Source organism: Nycticebus coucang, chromosome 22 (genome assembly GCF_027406575.1).
Source record: "Nycticebus coucang isolate mNycCou1 chromosome 22, mNycCou1.pri, whole genome shotgun sequence".
Classification (NCBI taxonomy): Eukaryota; Metazoa; Chordata; class Mammalia; order Primates; family Lorisidae; genus Nycticebus; species Nycticebus coucang.
In genome coordinates this window covers 12,343,866-12,367,402 of record NC_069801.1, presented here as the reverse complement: position 1 = coordinate 12,367,402, position 23,537 = coordinate 12,343,866, and the positions used below count along the sequence as shown (strand labels likewise).

At 53.7% G+C, this 23,537-nt stretch overlaps 1 protein-coding gene across 1 annotated transcript in view; it reads right to left on the bottom strand.

The window, feature by feature from the left end:
• Window positions 1-11,947, bottom strand: part of PADI1 (peptidyl arginine deiminase 1) — a 36,478-nt gene extending 24,531 nt beyond the window's left edge. The window contains exon 1 of the mRNA XM_053576718.1: window positions 11,790-11,947. Coding sequence (XP_053432693.1) covers window positions 11,790-11,881 — 92 coding nt within the window. The 5' untranslated portion in view covers window positions 11,882-11,947. The remainder of the gene's footprint in view (window positions 1-11,789) is intronic.
• Window positions 11,948-23,537: the final 11,590 nt, after the last annotated feature.

The following is a 23,537-nucleotide window of genomic DNA, read 5'->3' as shown; positions in this document are numbered from 1 at the left end:
CCTGGGTGGCCCCACCTGCCACGTGGATTTGCCAAGAACTCCCAGACCCCCCTTCCCATTGACCTGTCTATTGAGTATCTCCCCGGGTGTGTGGTGAGCGTTTTTAAATTCACGTGTCCATAGCTAAACTCCTGCTTCCACATTGCTTCCCAGCCTGTTCCTGCCCAGGCCTCCCCAGGCCCATCAATCACAGCTCTGTCCTCAGATTTGTCCTCCCTTCCCCTCCTGTCCCCACCCTCCCAGCAGGTCCCGCAGAGACCTCAGCTCCACCATCACGACGACACCAGACACTGGCCACTCTCACCTCTGCCCAAGCCACCAGTTTCTTCCTTGCGGGTGTACAATCAGCTGGTTTCCCTGTGTCCTCTCTTAGTCCCCACGGTCTGTCCTTAATACAGCACCCAGAGGCTAGCCACATACACCTGAGCTGGCAGGTTCGAATCCAGCCCGGGCCCGCCAAACAACAATGACGCTGCAACCAAAAAATAGCTGGGCGTTGTGGCGGGCGCCTATAGTCCCAGCTACTTGGGAGGCAGAGGCAGGAGAATCGCTTGAGCCCAGGAGTTGAAGGTTGCTGTGAGCTGTAATGCCACAGCACTCTACCCAGCGTGACAGCTTGAGGCTCTGTCTCAAAAAAAAAAAAAATACAGCACCCAGAGGGGGGACCTTTTCAAACAGTCCCTCCCATTGCCACGTGTTTAGAGCCTTTCCTCAGAGCCTGTGTGGTCTGCCAGCTGTGACCCCACACGCACACCCTCACACTTGATCCTGGCTAGTTCTCAAGCCCACAGCTCTCTTCATCTGGAACGTTCCTCTCACAGATAATCTGCTGTACGCCCAGCTCCTCACTTCCTCCTCAGAGAGGCCTTCCCTGACCACCTTGCTGTGAACAGAGTGCAGTGACACTGAACCCACTGCTCTCTGGCCCCAGCCTCACTCCAACCCACAAGTCACCTGACAGATTACAGATCGGCATCGGGGACATTTTCTGTTTTACGGTCTCCACAGCACTGCTGTTATCTCAAAATCCAGCTCAATGCCCCCTGTAGACCAGGAGCCTGATACACACATCACAATGAGGACTCAGCAACTCTGGACCGTGGAGTCGCTTTCTCAGCCTGCCCAGCTGGGAGGCGGCTCAGCTGGGATTAGAATTTGGTCTGCTCTGGCCCATGCATCCTGAGAGCAAGTGGCCCGAGCCCAAGACACCCAGCTTGTGGCAGAAAGGTTTCCAGCTCATGGGAGACCTCTACCCCACCTCATTCAGAGATGCAGCCCTTTCAGGGGGAGGGGGAGCTCTATCCCCAGCTTTGGGCAAAAAATGATATTTCCAAGTCACAATCTGGCCACAAAACATTCTTCTTAAAGTCTTGGTAGAAAATAACGATAATAATAATAACAATATGGCTTGGCACCTGTAGCTCAAGCAGCTAAGGCGCTAGCCACATACACCAGAGCTGACGGGTTCGAATTCAGCCTGGGCCTGCCAAACAAGGACAACTACGACCAAAAAATAGCCGAGCATTGTGTCAGGTGCCTGTAGTCCCAGCTACTTGGGAGGCTGAGGCAAGAGAATCACTTAAGCCCAAGCATTGGAGGTTGCTGCGAGTTGTGATGCCACAGCACTCTACCCAGGGTGATAGCTTGAGGCTCTGTCTCAAAAATAATAATAATAACAACAATGAAAGAAGGAGAAAGAAAAGACAGGGTACAGTTTGCCAAGAGTTATTGGGACCCGCTGAGCCCATATGGCTTCGTGCAGTTGAGATCTTGCCCCTTCCTGTCCCAAACTTGCTCAGTAAGTAGCCCCTGCCTCCGTTCACCCTCCTCTGGGGTGGGTGCTGGGTTCCTGGTCTCAGCTTCTTGCTCCCCTGCTGGCACCAGGTGAGTGGGGAGCAGCGATGGGGTGCCCGGGGGAGAGGTGGCTTCCTGAAAGCACCTGCTGGCCTCCTCACTTGACCTCTGGGTGGGGCCTGTTCTAGTCCCAACTCCACGGCCTTATTGGTGGGGCAAGGCCCCCTTCGCTCCATCTGGGTTGGCCTCAGCTGCTAGAGAGCTGTGGGTGACACAGCATCAGGTTTGAAAACTGCCAGGAAGAGCCTGGAGGGGTTGCTGTTTCTCGCAGGTGCCTGAGCGAGGCTGGTGTGCCAGGCAGGCTCTGCGGCACCTGGATTTTCACCCCCTTGCATCCCACCCCCACCCCTGCCCCACGCCTTGGAGATGGGGCTCATCTCCAGGTGTCCAGATCTGTGGGCATGGCCATAGATTAAGAAGGGCTGATGGGGAAGAGGGCAGGAGCTGACATGCAGGTGTGGGAGCTGAAGGTGAGTCCCGGGCCATCCCTCAGCGGCATATGCCCCCACCCACCAGCTTTCAGAGCTGCCCCTTAGCTTCCCGCTGATCTTCACTTCCCAGGCTCCTTCCCCTGGGTCGAAGCTCCTGGTACAAACTCCAGACCCAAACACACCCCAGGGATGCAGTGCTGACATGTCCCCAAAGTCACACATGAGGTAATGAATCGAAAAGAACCCCTTTAAATGAGAAGGGCCATAATCATTACTACTGCAGGGGTCACCCCTGCTGAGTGTCCTTGTAACTACTGTTTTCATCATCATCATCATCGTCATTTCTATCCTTATGCTGAGGAGCCGGCACCCCTCTCTACTGGGGCCGAGCTGGGGGCAGGAATCTTTTGCATTCTTCAAGACCCACTTCAAATGCCCCCTCTTCTGTGGAGTGGAGAGTGGCCTCAAATCTAGTCTCTCAGCTGGCAGCGCCTCAGTTTTCCTCCTCTGTGAAATAGGAGAGCTACTTCCTAGAGCATCTGAGGGTTCTCTGAGATGATGCATTGGAAGAGTATACTCATACAGTAGCGTTAGACGCTGTCACCACCATTACTATTACTCTTCTCAGAGTGCCCCCTGCTGAAAGCCCAGTCTGCTCAGGCAAGAAGCCCATGTCCTTCCTCTGTGTCCCCACAGCACTGGCTCAGCCCTTCCTGGGGGCCCCTTGACAGCCTGCCTGTGCCTCTCCGAGCACATCCTCCTGACTCGCCCTGCAACACCCCCTGTCCCTGTGCCCAGAGCAGGGCCAGGTGCACCAGGTTCAACAGACAGGCGGCAAGGAGAACAGAGGGCATTCTTTTTTTTTTTTTGGTAGAGACAGAGTCTCACTTTATCACCCTCGGTAGTGCCGTGGTGTCACACAGCTCACAGCAACCTCCAACTCCTGGGCTTAGGCGATTCTCTTGCCTCAGCCTCCCGAGTAGCTGCGACGACAGGCACCCACCACAACGCCCGGCTATTTTTTGTTGTTGTTGCAGTTTGACCGGGGCCGGGTTTGAACCTGCCACCCTCGGTATATGGGGCCAGCGCCCTACCCGCTGAGCCACAGGTACCGCCCAGAGGGGGAGTTCTTACAGAGCCTCACAAAAGCAGGTACAGAGACTGGAACAGAGAAAGTAAGAACAACACCATGACATGACCATGACCATGGCTGGTCATTCCCAGCCATGCCTGCCTTCATCGGCAATGCATACCCCCCACCCCTGCTGGCTATGGCATAAGGAATATGTTTCCCATAATACTGGGGTGGGAAAGAGTCTGAATTTTTGAGCCTTTAAGATGTGCTGGACACATTCTTAGCTTTTGATACCCATGATCTCATCTGTACTTCACAAGAACCCTCCCAGGTAGGTGCAATTGTCCCCAGTTAACAGGTGAAGAAATCGTCTCAGGGAGGTTAAGCGACTTTCCTCAGGTCACAGACGGCCAAGTGAGGATGCAGCACCAGCCTCGCCGTCTATCCTGTGCTCTCCTGACTGGCGTTAGAATGAGTGCTGTGTGCCCTGGGCTTGTCCCCACTGGGGCTTGGAAGGAAAAGAGAGCTGGGAGGATATAGGAAAGGAACAGGAAAGTAGGGATTTCGGCAACACCAGCTCATCAGTGAGGTTTCTGGGGAGCAGGCCAAGGAGGCCTAAGGCAGGAGGGGGGCACAGAGCCAGGAAAGTCATCTGTACCTGTCCCACCCACGCACGCGAACCTCACAGGGGCAAGGTCAATGAAGGCCAGGAGGGGGCCGGTGCCTGTGACCTTCTGGTCCCTGCCTGCCCTAGGCCTTGCGTCAGAGGGGCCTCAAAGCACAGGGCTCTGTGCAGAAACGCTCGCCGGGATGGACAGCTCACTACCTTCCATCCTTCTCTGCTGCGGCAGCTCAGGGAATTAGAAAGCCTTTCCTTTTGCTTGGCTGCAACATGCCTCCCAGAAGCTTCCACCCGCTGGGGCTCAGCAGGCCAAACCTATCTCAGTGACTTGGAAGTTTACTACCTGGTCTCTAGGGAGAAGTGAAACACAGCAGCCCAGAGATGTCAGCCTGCCACCCTCCTACCCCGCAGCTGGGACAGCCCCTGCCCTGGGGAGTCATGCAGGGCACTGTGCTGGGTGAGTGGTGGGGGCAAGAGGGGATGAATTATACAGAATCAGACAGAAAGGCTGAAGAGCAGTATATGCCAGCCAAGTCCATGCCCCCCACACACACACACACACCCAGCTGCCCGCCAGGAGCCCTGGAGGTGCCAATCTCAAGGTGTCCTGGACAAAGCCACAAGAAATGCCATAGGATCAGCCAGCAGGAGCCAGCAAGTCCCCTGTGGTGCAGCAGCTCCGTGGGTGGTTCTGCTGGACAGTGACAGTCCCACAGTGCTGGCCAGGCCTCCGGAGCCAGCAGCTCCCCAGGGGCACACGGAGCTCCCATTAGAGCCAGCAGTTCTGCCTCCGTGTGCTTTCCTGAGCACCCACTGTGCATCAGACCCCACACTGGGCACCAGGAAAGCAGAAATGAACCACTTCTGGGTGTACTCGGGACAAGTACATCACAGTCTGTACCAAGTGTTTTTATTGGTTCTAGTTCCGTCCTCATTCTCTAGTTCCGTCCTCATGGCCTGGGCCGGCTAAGCAGGGGAGTTATTCTTTCCATTTTACAGAAGATGAACAGAAATGCAGAGAGAAGACCCACAGAGGGAGACCACGGCAGGGCTGGGCTGGGACCCTACCTGGCTCTGATCCAAAGCCACTGCCCTGCCCTACTCCCCCACTGACCCAGCACCCCAGAAGATACCCAGATCATGGGCAATCTTAGGGTTGAGCTCACAAAATTTGGAATCAGGAAAACCTGGGTCCAAATCCCAGCTCTGGCATTGGTGCGCTGTGTGCCTTCAGGAAAGTGTCTCAACCTCTCTGTGTCTCAGTTTGTCTACAAAAGGGGGAACATGGTAGTCCCCACCTCACAGAAAGAGAGGGTAAGGGTAAGAGTCAACTGAGCTAGTGCAGTGAGCACTTAAGACTGGGGCACCATCATTGTCATTACCATCACAGAGGGTGTTAGAAAGCTATGGAGGAATGGGCAGACCCCGGCAAGAGAGGACACAGGCCCTATTGACAAGAGGACCCTCTCACCTTCCTTCATTCTCCTGCCTGACCAAGAAAATGGATTAGGTGTGCAATTGTTAAAACTCACATCCTGAGACGTGTTTAGCTCCCAGTCTAAGACGGGAGTTCCTGGCAGGCAGGCACGCACGGGACACATCACCCCCGAGTGCCGTAGCCCAGTGAGACAGGGAACTAGCAGGCACCACTCTGGGTGTTGCTCTAGGTATTACTTTGGGCATTACTGCAGCGTTGCCCAACTGAGTCAGGAAGTGTCAAAACCGAGTTTCTAATCACCCTGATCAAAACAGGATGAAGGCGGGGCAAGCTCCAACAGGTTAGGGTCAAGATGGTGGAGGAATACCGTGCCTTCACAAACCTTCCTCGTTTAGCCCGTTGCTTAAAGAGAAAGGGAACGTGAACCAGGGGGCTGGTCTTCTCTGCAGGGAGAACTTGCCACTGCCCTGTCTGCAATGTTCTAACTTCCTATAGTTTCTGAAAAAATCTCTGTGGGCTCGCTTCTGAATTTTTTCTTGCACAAAGCCAAGAATTCACTTGGACTTCACGTAGTTCCCAGCATGGGGAGTCACTTTCCTGTGTCACCAGCACTGAGCCAGGCACAGGGCAGGTGCCCAGGAGCATTGGTGAAATGACCGCCATGGAGTAAAGATCGTGGGGTGAAGAAGCTGCCAGGCAGCAGAGGGGGCAGCTCAGACCCTCTCCCCCTCAGGTTCCTAGCCTTGGCTTTGGTTTCCCCTTGGCCTTCCCCCAGGGCTGGCTGTGGCTAACGGAGGTCAGGAGAGGGTGATGATTGATGCCCCACAGAACACAGCACACGCAGTCATTTTCTTGACGTCTAGAGTCACACGTGGTGTGGGTGGTTGTGTCCTGTCCTTTCTCTGCTTCCAGTCGATAAGGCTTGTGGGTCATTGCTCAGGGAGGGGCACACCCAGAGAGCCCAGAAGGAGGGCCCAGGCTGGACAGGCCTTCCTACAAGTGGACCTCTGCCTTCTGAAGGAACCAGGGAAACTTCACCCCAAAATATGACTACTTGGCAGAAAGATTACTTTGAATTAAAGGCCATTTGAGATCAAAAAGCATTTGGAAGGGGCTTTCCTTCTACCTGCATAAAACCATGCTGACCGGATCAAAAGATCAAAGTGGGGTGGGGGGGGAGCAGAATTCCTTTCCTCTCTCTGTTATCTCAGTACATTTCTGGAAATATCAAGAATGCAAGCAGACCTGGCCCAAATCTTTTAGAACACAATACCTCTCCCTCAGGTTAATTTACAAGTCAATCTGTTTCTCCACCTATTTTTTTCATCCCTCCCAACCACTGGCTGTACCTGTACCTCTCATGTGCCCCCTCCCTTCTAAAAGGCAAGCATAAAAACAATAGGACCATCCCTGAGATGTTGCGTAATCGCTCTCATGATTTTCCCCATGTGCATGGTATTTAGAAATAAACATGGGGAGTTGATCTTTCAGAGAACTTTTGGTGAAGAAGGGCACCTTTTCCCTGGCCCCCACACCTCCCAGGACCGGGGGCCAGAGAGGAAGGTCAGTTTTCACTCACTGGTCTCCCAGCAGAGGCAGATGGGGGCTGGGGACTAGAACGCCCCCAAAATGAAGGGCCTTGAGTTTAGAGTCCAAGTCAAGTGTCACTTCTCCTCTTCCTAAAGCAATGCCCTATGCTCTGTGGATGGTAGAATTGCTCATCTATGAAACGGGAAAAAATAAAGCTGCCAACTTTACAGGCACAAACAATAAACAATTTCATTCCCATCTAGAGATGATGTCATTCCCAACTAGCATGGGGAAAAAGATGCTCAAAAAGGCTAAGTGACTGGCCCAAGGTCACACCACCAGCCATCCTGTTCTCAGCTGTGGTTGGTTTGGCTCTCCGGGGACCCCACCCTCCTATGTGGCAGGGTCAAGGTGGTGCCTCTGGGGTAGGCACAACTTTCCTTCCTAAGCCAAGACCAGAAGCCCCAGCCTGCTATTCCTGGTGTCCAGCAGGCTCCTTGCCCAGCCTGGCTAGCCCACACCCTCTGCAGGGTCCTGCTGCAGAGCTTTTGACATTCCCTCTGCCCTCCTCTCCCAGGGTGGAAGGCAGTGGGGGGCACAGATGTGCTGGGAAGGCATGAGGGAGAAGCACTTGGCAGGGCTTCAGCTGGTCTTGGTGTCAAATGCAGGGTGACCAGCTTCTTTGCTCTGGGGTCTGGGATGCGTTTGGAGGCCCAAAGTCAGGTCCATGTCACCCATGAGGACAAGGTTATACCAGCACCCTGCAGGTCCCAGCTTCCTCAGCACCAGCCCCGAGGGCCCCGTGCCCACTGGAGGGCAGCATCTGGAATCCCCCAGACTTCCCCTGCTCATAGCTGGGGCTCATCTCCCGGTGGCTGTGGTCCCTGGCTGGGTGTGGACTTGCCAGTTTTTTCCAGCCCCTCATCTGACCCCCAACACCCTTGAGGGGCAATCCTTGGCAGAACTAAGTAGCTGCTTCAAAGCCACAGAGAAGAGGAGCCTCTGTACAGAGCAAAGCATAGGGAGGGAGGAGCAGGGAGGAGCTTACAGCGTCACAAGGGGACAACTGCCCCTCCATTCCTGGCATCTCAAATCTTCAGGCTCTAAGGGTTCAGGGGAGCAGGAACTCTGCCTGTGTGTCTGGTCCTCTCACGCCCTCCCAGCCCCGGGCCCACCCTGAGAGGAAGAATGTGAACCAGGAAGGGGGACGGAAACCTGGGTGGTGGGAGGGGTGACGGGACCAAGAGGGAAGAGGAGAATGTGCAAAATGCCGGCAGTTCCAAGACTAGAATGCAGAAGGTAGGTGACAGCTGGGACCCAGGGAGGCAGGGACATCTGCAGAATGAAAGCCTGGCTGACCCTGAGGCCAGTACTTTACCCTGACACTCCACTGTCCTGAGTCTGGCTTCTAGGGCCCCTGGAACTTACAGAGGACCCCAGCCAGCTCCATGTTCACCAGTAACACTAGAATTTGAACTTTCAATGTCCCTTCCCATGAAGGGTGTCTTTCGTGTCGTGATGACACAGCAACAAGATGGAGCAAGGAGGAGAGAAGGTGTCCCAGCCCAGCCCCTGCAGCCTGTCGCAGGAAATTAGTGTCGGAGGCATCAATCCTGTAATTATCCCACGAAGAGCACAATTATGCTTCATTGTTCATCTATGCAAGTTAAAAGCGTCAATTTACTCAACAGACACACTCCGTACACCACACGTTTTATAACTCTGCCTTGCTATTTGTATAGAGCCCCAGAAAAAGCTTCTGAGACACCCTATGGTATCCCCCCTTTCCCTGGACCCCTCAAGATTCTTCTGCTCTCCAAGGTGAAGAGTCTATTTTGCACGGATGCTTTGGCAGGGCTGGGGAAGGCTTGGGGAAAGTCCTGGACAATGTCCCTATCCCCTGCCCAGCCAGCCTTCTACATCCAAAGAATAAACACTCATTATGGCCTCCAGCCTAGGGCTCTGATTCTGGCCTCTGGGCAAACAAGAATGGCCATGCTGGGCCCACAGCTAGTGGATTCCCTCACACTGCCCATCCTTTATTGGCACAAGCCACCTCAAGTCCATAGGCAAGGACAGGAACAGCCAGGGCAGTCTGGTCAGGTCCAGGGAGTCAGGGTGGTGAGCTAGCCCACTTGGCTACAAGAGTCAGGGTGATGAGCCAGCTTGCTGAGGTGTGGGAGAGGGGTCCATAGCACATTCTGAGTTGGGGATTCCTAAGGGTTCTTCAGGCTGGGACACCCCAGGGCACACAATTACCCCAAACACAAATATTTCTCCAAATAACCAGTTCATGCAGCCCCTGGGGGGATTAATCACTTCCGGTGATGTCACACACCCATCTCCTGGAGGGCTCAGACTCAGCCCAGGTGACTGCCACACCTCCTCTTCTGGGACCCATGACCCCTCCTGCCAGCAAGGCCAATTAGAAACCCCTTGCTTAGCTTCAGCTGGAGCCAGGTACAGGGATACTTGGGATGGGGAACTCCCAAGTTCATCATTCATCTTTGAATGGAGCCCCCTCTTCCTGCCAGCCCTACTCCTACAGTGAGCTTCAGGCTTCTCTCAAAAGTCCTCCCAGATTGGGTGGTGCCGGCCCCTTATGCCGGAGGTGGCAGGTTCAAACCCAGCCCCAGCCAAAAACCGCAAAAATAAAAAAGTCTTCCCAGATTGACAATTTCATGCCCCCTTTCTCCACCTAACATGCTCTAGCTGGCAGGAAGTTCTGCCTTATTGCTGTAGAATAAAGGTCTGCGGTCTGGTATATAGACTCAGTAGCTATGACCCTAGTTACCACCAACACCCAGAGTGAAGGTTCACAAAGAGCTCTTGGGTGGAGGCCTCCCATGCGTTCACTCCATGAGCCCGAAGCAGCCTCTCCCTCCCAGGGCATAGCAGCTATGAACAACCCAAGCAATTTCCCGTTGCCCCTCAGTGAGGGCCTGCATTTGAGGACACTATGGTATTTGGTGTCCTCAAAGGACCCTCGTGGACAGTGCCATCCTCTGCTCCTGCCGCACACACCCTGGGCTGTCCTGGTCTCCTCCCACCCTCTCAGGTGTGACAGAAAGAACAGATGCTGGAGAAAAGGGCACCCACAGAGCCATCAGAGCCACAAGCGCCACCAGTGTGGGGCCCAGCCCACATATGGCTTCATTTATCTTCCCCTGAACCCGTTAAGGTTGGTGCTATTGTTTCCCCAATTTTCAGGTGTAGAAACTGAGGTTCAGAGAAGTGCAGCGGCCAGAAAGAGCCCAAATCTGTTCAAATCTGGAGTCTGGGCATTTTACTTCCACACTGAATTGCGGAGGGCACACAGCTCAGCTCACTGGGCTCAGAGGAGTGACTTGGCCAATGTTAGCCACAGAGCTGGAACCAGAACCAAGGCCTCTGGGCTCCCCATGAATTGCTTCTAGCCTCAGTTGGTAGCACCATCCTAGAGCCTGAGTTTCTGAAATCACCTTCCAGAAACAGCCATGCCCTTGGATGAGGGCAGAGGCCTGGAATCAGGAACTGTGAGGCCCACGAGAGACCCCTTCCTTGCTCTTGGAGTGAAGCTAGATGCCGCATAAAACACAGGATGCCTAGTTAAATTTGAGTTTCAGCTGAACTGCAGATTTTTTAGTGTATGTCTTGAGCAATATACTAAAAAAGTGATCTGTTATTTATGTGAAGTACAAACTTAATAGGACACCCTGTATTTTTATCGGTAGACAACCCTTTGTTAACAGGGCAAGAAAAAATGGCATCTCCAATGGCCACCTGGACCCGAAAGAATCAGCCTTCATGTTGGGGTTCCCAGCAGAATCAAGATCTAACCTCCAGGGCTCCTGGCTATCTTCTCCAGCCCTGTTGTTGGGGCCCCAGAACACTGCCCACAGGGGAGCAGACAGCTTCTGGGGCAGAAGATCAGCTGAAGCCAGGTGGGCAGCTGGGCCTCGCATAATTCATCAGAAGAGGCATTCATCTCAGCCCTCTGCTCCTCTTTGAGGGGCATTCTGACCCCAAGCCGCCCATCTGCAGGGTGTGAAGCCCCACCTGGTCCAGTGGGGAAGGAGTCCACAGACAGCTGTCAGAGTTGGAAATTCCCCCAGACATCACCAAGTCCATCTCCGGCAGTGGGCAAGTGTGGAAACTGAGGTTGGGCCAGGTGCCTCAGCTCCTACCTGGGCAAAGCCAGGACGGGGGGATTGGGGCCAACAGGAGAAGCTGATGCCCCCCCCCACACACACACACACACCAGATGTCATTACTGCTGCCATCATGATCTCATGGCAAACCTAAGTCCCTGGTCTTGCTCCGTGTATTATTCATGTGTTGTACCCTCAACACTCCCTCCTGAACCCAGCTGCTCCAGTTGCTCCAGGTGGCCCCCAAGGATCCAGCTGCCACACACATCCCTCCACCTCCAAAACACAGGCTGGGGGAGTGAGAAATTGAGAGAGGGGAGAAGAGGACCAATCCTCGTCCCTGTCTTAAGTGACAATTCATTCTGATGCTCTACAGCTCCCCTGGATGTCAGAACGAGAGCCCATACCCCAAAGCCTGACCCCAGAGTTAGAATCCTGAGGTCAGGCCCTTATCCAGTGGCTTGAGGCCAATGTCCTGATCTGGGTGCCCAGAGCCACCGCCTTGGCAAGGACGTGACCAGACCCTAATCCCTCCTGCCAGGATCTGTAGCCAACTCCATCTTCTCTGGTATTAAAACAATATCAAAACAACCTCCTACAAGCATCCCCTGGCTTGCCTGATTTGCACACTGGGCACCCATCCCATTGCCTTGAGCTCTCCATTCTGGCCTGGTTCGCTGCAGCCAGGTAAGCCCCTCCCAGCTCTCACCTGTGAACGTCCACGAGCGTCTTGACTCCCACCACACACACGGCATGGGTGGGCGTCTTCAGGGACAGCTGCACAGCTCTCCGTGGGGCCATCCTGTCCGCTGGCTCCCCAGCTCCTCTCCTGGGCACCTTGTCGTCAGAAAGTAGTGTGAATTCTGATGGGCTGGTGCCCTCCTCCTCCCTTTTAATTTCACCCTGATACCTGATGAGCCTGCCTGAGCCAGGTCCCACCTCCTGGCTCCCCGCCTTCCGGTCCTGCTCACTCAAGGCTGCCAATCCAGGAGGTCCAGGAAGGAGGTGCCTAAGGCTTCCCTGAGGGTGGAGAAGGGGGGCTTCAGCCAGGGGCCCAAGTGAAGCGGGGCTCAGCTGCCAGCAGGAACTACCACAGAACTGCCTAGTGGCCCCTGAGTTCCCCTCTGGGACCCTTGGGGCCTTAAGCCTTGCTGTTGTGATGTCGGTTTATGAGGGCTGACTACGTGCCAGTGCTGCCTCTCAGCACCCAAGATCACGATCGAATTGTTTAACCTCCTCACGGCTCAGTTTCCCCAGGTCTAAGCTGGCAACTGTAACAATGGTACCTATTCCATGGAGTCAATAGGGAGGGTGACATGAACTATGAATAGGAGCTTTAGCCAGGTGCCTGCTAACAAGATCCCACTTTACAGAGCACAGGAGAACCGTGGGCCACGCTGATAGTAAGCTGCAGAACCATAACATACATGCAAGTGCACCTGGCTCACGGCAGGACACTGCACCATCCCTCCACCACCACCGCAGGTAAGGTTCTGTCCTTGTGCCCAGACCCCAGAGAGGGCAGAAGCCATCCCAGGTGAGCATCCTTGGCCAGCCCGAACGCTGGGTTGGGGTGTACTGATTCATTTCAGAAAACCCCCCTTCCTTTTAGCTCAGGACTACAGGTTCTGGCTCCAGTCTGTTCTGAAGGTGCTGGTAGAATTTTGTTTACTCCTTTGACAAATGTTTGTCAGGCATCTTTGATGTGTGAAGCACTCTTTCAGGTGACAGGGACATAGCTACGAACAGAACAGACAGTGATGACAATGCTCAGACAACATTTATATTCTGGGGAGACAGATTGTCAGCAAAGTTAAATGAGTACAATGTGCATCACGTGGGGTGGTTCAGGGAGGCCCTCCCTATCGTCCAGGCGGGAGATGGTGGTGGCCGGGTCCCAGGGGCATGGGCGTGAGAGAGAGTGGTCAAGGATGTCCAGGGTGTCTGTGGCCCGAGCAGCTAGAAGATGAGCTGTTGTCAGAGAGTTGGGGAAGGCTGGGGCTAGGCTATCTATTTCAGACTTACTGTAAGACCCATACGTGCGTATTAGATCTTGGAGTGGAGATGGCGAATTACAGGTGACATTCAATTCCCTTTGTACTGGGCATCAGGGGTGATGAGAAGGAGTCGGAGGATACCTCTCCTCAGCCATGCAGTCCTCTCATTCTTGGGGACCATTAGACAGAGTGAACAAAGGATATGGAAACCAGAACTCCCCCACCCACGGGTCTGGGGTGGGCATGGACATAGATGGATGGGAGAGGGAGAAACCCTTCTGGCATGGGGAACTTCCTGTCTGATGAAAGGTGCAAGAGACACACAGTCCCTGCCCCCAGCGACCTCCAGCCTGATCAGGGGGTTAGGAAATATTAAAGTGGCATAAAAATTTAGATGGTTACTTTTGATTTTGAAGATCTTTCTGGAATGATCTTTCTTATTGCCAAGACATCTGACTGCAAATGTTATCGATCTGCAAAGCACCAAGGCAAAGCCTAGGTTTACCCCATAGATACAGAATCCAGAGAAACAACACATCAGAGATGGTTTTCCACTACCGCCACCCCAAACTCCACTAACCAGCACCTGTTGTTGTTTAACAACATTTGTTGACATTACATGTCCATTTCATATGGAAGGTAATGTAGAGTGTGAAAAGCAGCTTCCTGACAAGTACATGGGTATGTCCTCATTAGAGAAGATTGGATGGATGGATGGATGGATGGATGGATGAACAGATGAGTGGGTGGATGGATGGGTAGATGGGTATATGGATGGGTGGATGGATGGGTGGATGGGTGGGTGGATGGGTGGATGGATAGATGGATCAGTGGGTGGATGGATGGGTGGATAGGTATATGGATGGGTATATGGATGGGTGGATGGGTGGGTGGATGGGTATATGGATGGGTGGATGGGTGGATGGATGGATGGATGGATGGATGGATGGATGGATGGATGAGTGGGTGGATGGATGGGTAGATGGGTATATGGATGGGTGGATGGGTGGGTGGATGGGTAGGTGGATGGATGGGTGGATGGGTGGGTGGATGGATGGATGGATGGGTGGATGGGTGGATGGGTGCGTGGGTGGGTGGATGGGTGGGTAGATGGATGGGTAGATGGATGGGTGGATGGGTGGATGGGTGGATGGGTGGGTGGGTAGATGGATGGGTGGATGGATGGGTGGATGGGTGGGTGGATGAGCGGATGGGTGGACAGGTGGATAAGTGAATGGACAGGTGGATGAATGGGCGAACTGATGGGAAAGAGGCAGGAAGGAGGGAAGGCAGGTTGGTGCACAAGAGCTGCCTGCAAATACAGCGGTGATGATGATGTTAGCAAGCATAAATATAGCCCCCACCATGTGCCAGGCACTGGTCTAAGAACTCTCTATGTATTCATTTACCAAATCCTCACAGTAATACTAGATTTTATATTCTGATCAAGCCTGGAATCCCCAGTTCAAACAAACCACAGCATGGGTGTACAGGATGTGTCCTTTTTGAATTTCAGGCAGGGTAGGGCCCCAGGCAGGTCACTGCATCTTAAAAGAAGGGTCTTCCAGCTGGAGGAAAGAGGGAGAGAGGGAGGGAGGAAAGGAAGGAGGGAATTGCAGAGGATGGGCAGAGAAGGGGGGAGGAAGATCGTATGCATCTCTATCTTACAGACGGAGAAGCTTAGACAGAGAGAAGTTAGGGACCCTCCCAAGGTTTATGGCTGGAAGTTTGTCTAGTTAGGATTTGAGCCTCGGCCATCTGACTCTAGTCAGCTAACTACTGACCACATCCCTGGGAGTTGAAAATATCAGCTTCTCTTTATCTTCTTCCTCGTTCTTTTATGTGTTGTTTGAATTGCTTTCATGACCAAACACTATTTTTACTGTTGAGGAAACAAAGAAAAATGAAGCCACCCTCCTTACTCTCTCTTTGTGAAAAAACAAGAAGCATTTCTTCCTCTCAGCTTCCCTACCCCCGCCCGCCCCCCATCCCCCCACCGCAATTCCTGCCTCCCTTCTTCTTTCCTCCAGCTTGAAGAACATTCTTTTAAGACACCGTGACCTGCCTGGGCCCCTGCCCTGCCCGGAACACGAAGTGCACATCCTGTACACCTGTGCTGTGGTCTGTTTGAACTTGAGAGTTCAGGCTTGATCGGTCAGATTGAGGAGGGAGGGGAAGGAGAGCCTGCTGACATCACAATCTCCCTCTAGCCGAAGGAAACACAGCAGGAGCCTCCCCACCCCCTTCCAGTGAGCCTGAAACACAGCCGCGCAGGGGAGAGGCCTGCCAGCTGCCCAGTGACTGTGACGCCCTAAGACAACCTCAAGAGGTCCCCAGAACAACCCAGGGAAACCACTGCAGAGAAGGTGCCTGGTACCAGGGCTACAATGTCCAGGGCTGCTTTTTCTCCCTTCTCAATTTTTAGGGGGCACCTTCCACATGCCAGACGTTGTTCTTGGCCTGGGAATACAACAGCAGTTAAGACAAACCAAGCTCCTGTCCTCCTGGGGCACAGGGCAAGAGAGACAGCAGTGAATGACAGAGACTGACATTAGGAAGTGACAGGGACCAGCAAAACAAAAGGGAAGAGTGGATCAGGGGGCTTTTTTGAGTTGGGTTATCAGAGAAGTCCTGGGTGAAGAAACGATATTGGTGCAGAGATCTGAAAATGAGACCTTGGTGTCTAACATGCTCTTCCCACCTCAGATATTCTTAGATTCCAGGAACCTCAGAGTCCCTGCCCCTCAGTCTCCCTAGTCACAAAATGGAATGGTGAGCCACAAAGGGTTTCCTAACTTAGATGACTTCAGAGGACGTGTGGAATGGTGAAATAGATACTGTGTGGGACTCACAGTGGGGAGGGTGGGAGAAGTTACCTACGGGGCATAAGGAACTCTATTTGGGTGACAGGTACACCAAAAGCCCAGACTCTGCCACCATATAACATGTACATCTAATGGAATTCAATTTGTACCCTCAAATCTATTTTTTAAAATAATACATAAAAATTTAAATTAAAAAGCAGGGGAAATATTTTGAAAGAGCAAAAATAATTTTTTTGAAAAAATAAAGATGGCTTCAGGGCCATGCAGTTTATAGAAATGTGTGACAATAGGGAGGGGTGGTGACTGTGGCAAAGCAGGTAGAGCCTGCTTGGGCTAACGCATTCGAAGTTGACATTTCAGCCAGGCGAGGTGGCTCACACCTGTAATCTCAGCACTCTGGGAGGCCAAGGTGGGTGGACTGCCTGAGCTCTCCAGGTTCGAGACCAGCCTGAGCAAGAGCAAGACCCCATCTCTAAAACTAGCTGGGCATTGTGGTGGGCGCCTGTAGTACAGGCTGATGCAAGAGAATCACTTAAGCTCTTAAGAGTCTGAGGTTGCTGTGAGCTGTGATACTACAGCACTCTACGGAGGATGAAAAAGCGAGACCCTGTCTCAAAAAAAAAAATAGAAGTCGACATTTCTTAAAAACAGAATACTGTGGGGTCAAATAAAACCCATCTCTAAGCCAGACCTAGCCCTCGGGCCATTAGTTGGGGACCCAGCATTGATTATTATGGATTGGTGGCTAAGGAGAGTTGGGGGAATAACTCTGGCTGAGGAAGTCATTTCATGTCCACCAGGATAAGCTACCTGTGCCCAGGCGAACTTGGCACCATCAGGACATGGAAATTACCTGCCTCAAGCCTTGGGACCCGTCAGTGGGTTCTGGGGCTGCTCCTATGTTACTGGCACCAGCTGTATGGGCTCTTCTGATCTGGGAGTCCCCTCCCCAGACACACACACACACACACACACACACACACACACACACACACACACACTGCCTGCAGTGCCTGACCTTATCCAGAGGGAGGTCGAGGGGATCAGAAGAGCCCTGTTCTCTGACTCATAGGGTCAGTAGCCATTCTCCACTCCCAGCACCCTGAGTACCATAGGGACAGTTCATCTGCTCACCAGGGTCCTCCAACTTCAAGCAGATGGGGCCCCTACAGACCCTTCATTTTCCAGATGGGTAACCAAGGCTTGGAGAATACCAGTGACTTACCTCAGTTGACACAATAAAGTCGCAGGAAACCAAGTCTGGATCCAAAGTTTTCATTTATTCACCAAACATTTATTAAACACTTTTTGCATACAGGTGCTGTTCTAGAGGTCAGAGATCTTGACACCTGCTGAGTCTTCTTAGCCCCTTGTGTCCCCTCAACCCTCTAGGATCTCCCCAGGGAACCCAACCCCCCACCCCCACCCTGTGCCCCTAGCACCCAGGGCAGGAGCGCCAACGTCCTGGTGAGTGGGGGAGAGGCCTCGGTGACTCTGACTTGGCCCTCAAGAGGCAGCAGGAGACCCATCAATTCCCAAAAGGCCAGGGATCCTGGGGCCAGGACTCTGATGGCAGGAAGTGGTGAGGGCCTTGAGTCACCCAGCTCAGTCCACACTGTCCCCTCAGAGCCCAGAACCAAACCCAGGTCTGTGCGGGGCACTGCCAGCCTAAAAGAATCACCACCTCCCTCCTCTAGTCTGGGGACATCCGAGGCTCCATGCGGCAGCCTGGGGCACTGTTCAAGAGGCAGGGCTGGGCATGGCACAGACTCAGCTGAGGAGACACGTGGACTCTGTGCTAGTGGCTGTGAGCAGGCAAGTCAGCCCCACGGTGGCCAACTCAGCAGCCTCCCAGCACATCAGCTCTTTCTCTGTCCTGAGGGGGCTTCTCCCATCCCAGCAAGCAGTGAGTGCTGCCACCGGCCTAGCCACCTAAGCCAGAAACCCAGGCGACCTCTCTGATCTTCCCCCTCCCTCCCTGACCCCCTCCTGACCTGCCAGCTCTATCTGCCAACTCTCTTGGCCCCATCCCTTCCTCCTTGCCCCCCACCCTAGCCAACACACTCACCGTGGTACCAGCCACCAGCTCTCAGCCAAGACCTCAAGTGCTCCTGGTCTCCCTGCCCCGAGCAGCAGTGACCTGTCTGAAGCACGCAGCTGATCATGTCTTTCCCCTGCTAAAAAGCCTTCTCTGGCTCTCTTTGGCCCCCAAGATAAAGGAGGGTGGCCAGGTGGAAAAAGCTGAGACTTTAGGGCCCAGTCTGGGGTTCCAATCTGGGCTCAGCCTTTCCTCAGATTTCAGAACTCTGGGAAAATGATTTAATATTCCCCAGACTCAGTCTCCTAATTTGTAAAATCTGGAATATTATAAAAGTTAGAAATAACAGATAAAGACAGTGCCAGGCCTATAGCTGACGCTTGAGAAAGGAAGCTTTGCCTGGCATTCAAGGCTCCTGAGACCAGGCCCCTGATGACCCCCCTCTACCTGCCTCCCCCCTCCCCCACCCCTTAGCCCCCAGCCCCCCAGTGCCCAGCCCCTGCTCTGAGCACTCCTGCTGCCGCCACTGGGGGTTTTGCTTCCCAACCTGAGGGTCGACATGAGCCTCTGCCCATCCCCAACCTTCCTGCTCTCCCTCCCCCACCGCCACCTTTCTCCCTGCAGTGCCCACCGCACAGGAAGACTCAGCACTTCCACTTGGTCTATGGAGTTACATCCCCCAGCCGAAGCAAAAGGCTTTAAGATAGCCTGCCGAGGATATCCTAGACAGCGTTTGTTTGTTCAAGTGAGGAAATTAAAGCAAATACTGGGGGAGGAAAGAAAAAGACAAGGACAGACACCCATCTGGTTGGTAGATTTAGCTGTGAGTTTCCTAGTGGCCCAGGAAAAAATAGAATATAATCAATTTTATGAATCATGGTGCTTTCGAGGTAAAACTAAGCCAGATGAGTAAGAGAAGCCCAGCTCTTCTAGGCCCTGAAAACTGAGGGAAATCCTCCCCCTCCCACTCCAGTGGAGTTTGGTAAGTGGGGACAAGTGTGGAATATTGACCTCCAGGGGTCCTCAAACTGCGGTCCTCAGGCCACATGAGGCAGTGTGATTGTACTTGTTACCGTTTTTTGTTTTTTTACTTCAAAATAAGATACGTGCAGTGTGCATAGGAATTTGTTCATAGTTTTGTTTTTTTTATTTATAGTCTGGCCCTCCAACGGTCTGAGGGACAGTGAATTGGCCCCCTGTTTAAAAAGTTTGAGGACCCCTGAACTACACAGTCCACAGCAGCCTTAAAGTCAGGGCTGGCCAGACCCACAGATTTATTTTGGGAAGGGATGTGTATAGAAACACGTGCTTTACATCCTTCAAGCTCTCCTTCGTGAGATTCTTTGTTTTAACCCAAGCTTTGATTGAATAGAGAATGGCAGGGAATTTGGGGTTCCCTTCCCTAATTTGGGGTTCCTCTTCCTTGCAGCTGCTGGAGCAGCCACCTAATATCTTCTAATGTCAGCCAACCTGAGTCTACAGTGAGGCCTCACTGTGAGACTCTGCCTGGGTCTAGCTACTTCTGCTCATTCACTCAGACTGGGGGGACGGTGCCTGTACTGGGCATCACCAGTGCAGAGCTCACATCGCCACAGTCCCTTCCATAAAACCGGCCCACTTGCCCTGTTAAACACATGGAGATGGACAGGGAGAGTGACTTGTCTTTAAAACACACAGCTCGGTAGAGGCAACGTGAGAGACAAGGCAGAGAACCAGCCCCAGGGTTAGAAACTTGGATTCCTAGGCCACCTACGATGGTTTCTCAAAAAACTCTTTGTCTCTATGGAAGCAACTGAGCGCAGTGAAGACACTCCATCTTGACCTGGCCTGTGCAAGGGTTGTCTCACTATCTATGTTACTGGCAAGACATTGTCTCCTAAGGCCCTCATTTTACAGAAGGGTCAGTACCTTTCCCAAAATCACTCACTCATTTATTCAGCCAACAATTCTATTTCTTGGGCACCAACCATGGGCCAGACAATGAGCAGATGAGCAAAAGCAGGTCACACCCTATCCTCCAGGAACACACAGTGGGTGGGGACTGTGGACGTGTGGATATGTTGTTACCAGGGAGTTTGGGAAGAGCATAATATGGGGATGTGCTGAGGGCATGGAGGGAAGGGGTGGCAATAACGGGAGCCAGCATTTATTGAGCACTTACAGTATGTCATTCTGCCTAAGCACTTTGCAGACAGCATCATTAATCCTTGCAAAAGACCCAGGAGGGGAGCCCTGCTGTCATCTCTGCTTTGCAGAGGAGGGAAATCTATTCTCAGAGAGTTTAAGCAACATGTCCATGGTCTCCCACTCTGGACATGTGGGTACCATTGAGGATGCCACTGCAGACTCCAGAGCTTGGGTTTTAATTTCTACATTCCACTGGCTTCAAAGAGGCTGGAGCTCTGTGTGCTATTGGCACTTACAGGCTTCAGAAGCCACTGGCCCCAGCCCCTCTTGTTGCAGCACATACACCCTCAACTTCAGCCCTGGGAAAGATGTGATTGTCCTGTGTCTGACCTGCTGGTCCCCAGCGGCACCCTGGACAGAGGCTGGTGGCAGAAGGGTTCCAGAGACACCCAATCCCCAGTTACCTCCCACTATTGAGGTCCACTGGGCACCAGTTGTCAAACTCCATCACTTCAGCACCCCTTAGGGCCTGGAGCCTCCCAGGACATGAACCCAGAGCTTCCAGTCACTGCTGGCCTTGGTCTGGCATGAGTCGTAGGGTTGGAGGCCCAGCCTGGGAGCAGGAAAGATGCTCAGACAGGACCCTGATGGCCAGGGGGACACACACTCCCAGACAATCAGGAAAAGAGGAGGCTTTACAGATGTCCTGAAAGTCTAGAGGCATTATGTTTAAAACATATGAAAGAATAGACACTCAGGACCACGCAGGTAGGGGTTCAACACCCACCTGCTCATCCCTCCCCTTCTAGTACCATTTAGCCCTAGTGCAGGAGCCTGGGATTCCATGGGTCTTCTCAGTAGGCCATTGGCCAGACTTGTCACCAATAAGGTGACCCGGGGTGGGGGGGGGCAAGCAATTCACCCAAGGCCACAAACCCCAGGCTCTTTCCAGAGAGGGAGGAAGTGGCGTGAGAGTAGAGGGGGAGGAACAATGGCCAACAGTGACCATGCACTGGCTGGGTAACCACAGCAGCTGCTTCACCCCTCTGGTGCTTTACAGAACACCCCCCTTGATACCTCCCAGGGAGGTGGCTATGCTTACCCCCACTCTGCCAATGTTTACAATGCACTCAGCAGCCACTTTCCTTGCCCCTCACAAGCCACCTCCTCCAGGAAGCCCTCCCAGAAGGCTCTGGCTGCAAGGAAGTATTTTGTTCCCTAAGCAGCACCCCCAGGCTCTCTCCCTGGAAAATTGTCTGCTTCGACCCCATTCCACTTGCCACTCCGGCAAGATTACACTTTTCAGAGGGACAGGGATTGTCCAGGCCTTTGGCTCCGTGGGTCAGGAAACTGGCTTATGTGAAAAGATCTAGATTGACAGGGGTAGGAGAGTTCTCGGTCACCTTCTCACAGCTGGCCAGGAGCCCCATGTTCCCCAGGAAGTTTCCAGCCACCTTCAGCAGAGCTCTTGTCTGTCTGCCCCTTTCCTGACTGGGGTGCTTGGCTGGCAGCCCCGGGAGCCCAGCGTCATCTGAGACCAGAGTTCCTGCGTCTTCCCCACTCAGCCTGACCCTGTGGCTCCATGAGGCCCGAGGGGCCTCCAGAAGGAAGAGGAAGAGGAAGAGACAGAGATACTCAGAAAAACAGGATGGAAAGAACCAGAGAGATGCAGAAAGCCCAAAGCAGAGCTAAAGGGAAGGTGAGAAAGGAAGAGAGGCCAAGAGAAGGAGATAGCAAGGGATGAAGGAGCCGGAGGTGGGGACAGACAGCCCAGTACGCAGAGGGAGGGGCAGAGACACTGCGTGAGGGGCAGCAGGAGACACCCCAAGGCCAAGGCAGAACGGGGCCCAGGAGCACCGCACAGACCCCTCTTTCTACTCCCTGCTCTCCCAAGGGCTCCCCTTCCCCAAGCCTCCTATCCCCTGCACCCAGACAGGGCTGGGGGAGGGCAGGGCCAACCCCACGACCGGTTAGTGATCACTGACTTTGCACCTGGCCTGGGTGCTGGAAACGCACCCCCTTACACCAGGCAGGTGGCCGTGCATATCCCCACGGCACAGACGACAAAGCCGAGGCTGGGAGCCATCAGATAACCAAACAATCTGATGTCATTACTGCTGGGGTGCAGGCAGAGGTCATGGTAGGAAGACTGAGGCCCAGAGAGGAATGGTGACTGGCTCCAGGTCACAAAGCAGTGCAGAGCCCAGGCTGAAGCAAGCTGTCCTGGCACCTTGCCTGGTTCCAAAGAAAGCAAAGTAAATCTCATTAAGTCTTTGGCAATGAGACTCCAGGTCTTATCTGATGGGCTGCAACCAACGCCCTACAAGCTGTCAACTCCACGTCCACCTCCTTCTTGCCTGCCTCCTGCCTCCCTCTCTCTTTTCTGGGAAGGGCACCTCTGGGGCGCCCAAACTCATCCTTTCTCCCAGGAATCAGGCCGCTGCCGGTGGCATTTCTACCTCCTCTCCCCTGGCCTTCCAGCCTGGACTCTCACGAAGAACTGACAAGAGGCAGGGTGGACATTTGTACAGCCTCCACTGTGACATCCACAAAGGGGGTCCTCAGGTCCCCCCCCCAAAGTCCTAGGCAGCCCCTGGAGGAAGGGAGGGAGGACCAGGATGCTCTCGTGTGTTTGGGAGCAGCTCCCGGCTCACGCCTTCATTCGCCAGGGTCTACTGCCTCCCACAAGGCAGCTCAGGTGGACAAAATGCTCCCAGAGAGGAGGACACACAAGACACCTGCCCAGGGCCCCACAGGGCATCTGGGATGTCCAACCCCACATCTGCGCTGCTGCCCCTACCCAGGCTCCAGGCTGCATTCTCCTGTGTTCTGCTCCCATCCCTGTCCTGGTCCAAAGTGTGGACCACCCAGCCCTGCAGACCCTCCCCCTCTGCACATACATTCTGTGTGCCAGGATATACCAGGCTGAAAAAAGGGGGACACTCCCTGGCTGCAGGACCTCAGACAAGTCAGAGCCTCTCCTGCACTGTAGTTTTCCTGCCCACATCATATAGGTGGAGGGGAAAGCTTGATGGCTCTGAAGCCCACAGGCTGCCTCTTCTGAACCTCACCTTGCCTGTGTTCCTCTGCAGCCTAGAGTCCTCATTTTCCTCTTCCTAGGTGGCCAGATGTCTCATAGGCAGATCCAAGTGAGCACCTTCAGAGACAGCATGCATGGCTCCTCGGGGGCAGGGGGCATCTAGGCATGAGCACTGCAATCCACCCAGCCCCCACCGCAGCCTCCTGACCCAGGAAGGCAGTTGGGGATGCTCAGTGAATCCACCTGAGGCTGTTCACAGTGGCACCACACGTGCCCTGCTGCAGCTGGGCTGGACACAGTCTCTGTGCCCTCTCAGAGTGCCCAACCTGGGGCTGGTGGAGTCGTCTGATGCAGAGATTACACAACTGTTCGTCACAGACAAGCATAAAGAGAGGCCCCCCATAACACAGGCTCCAGGTCCACCCCAGGA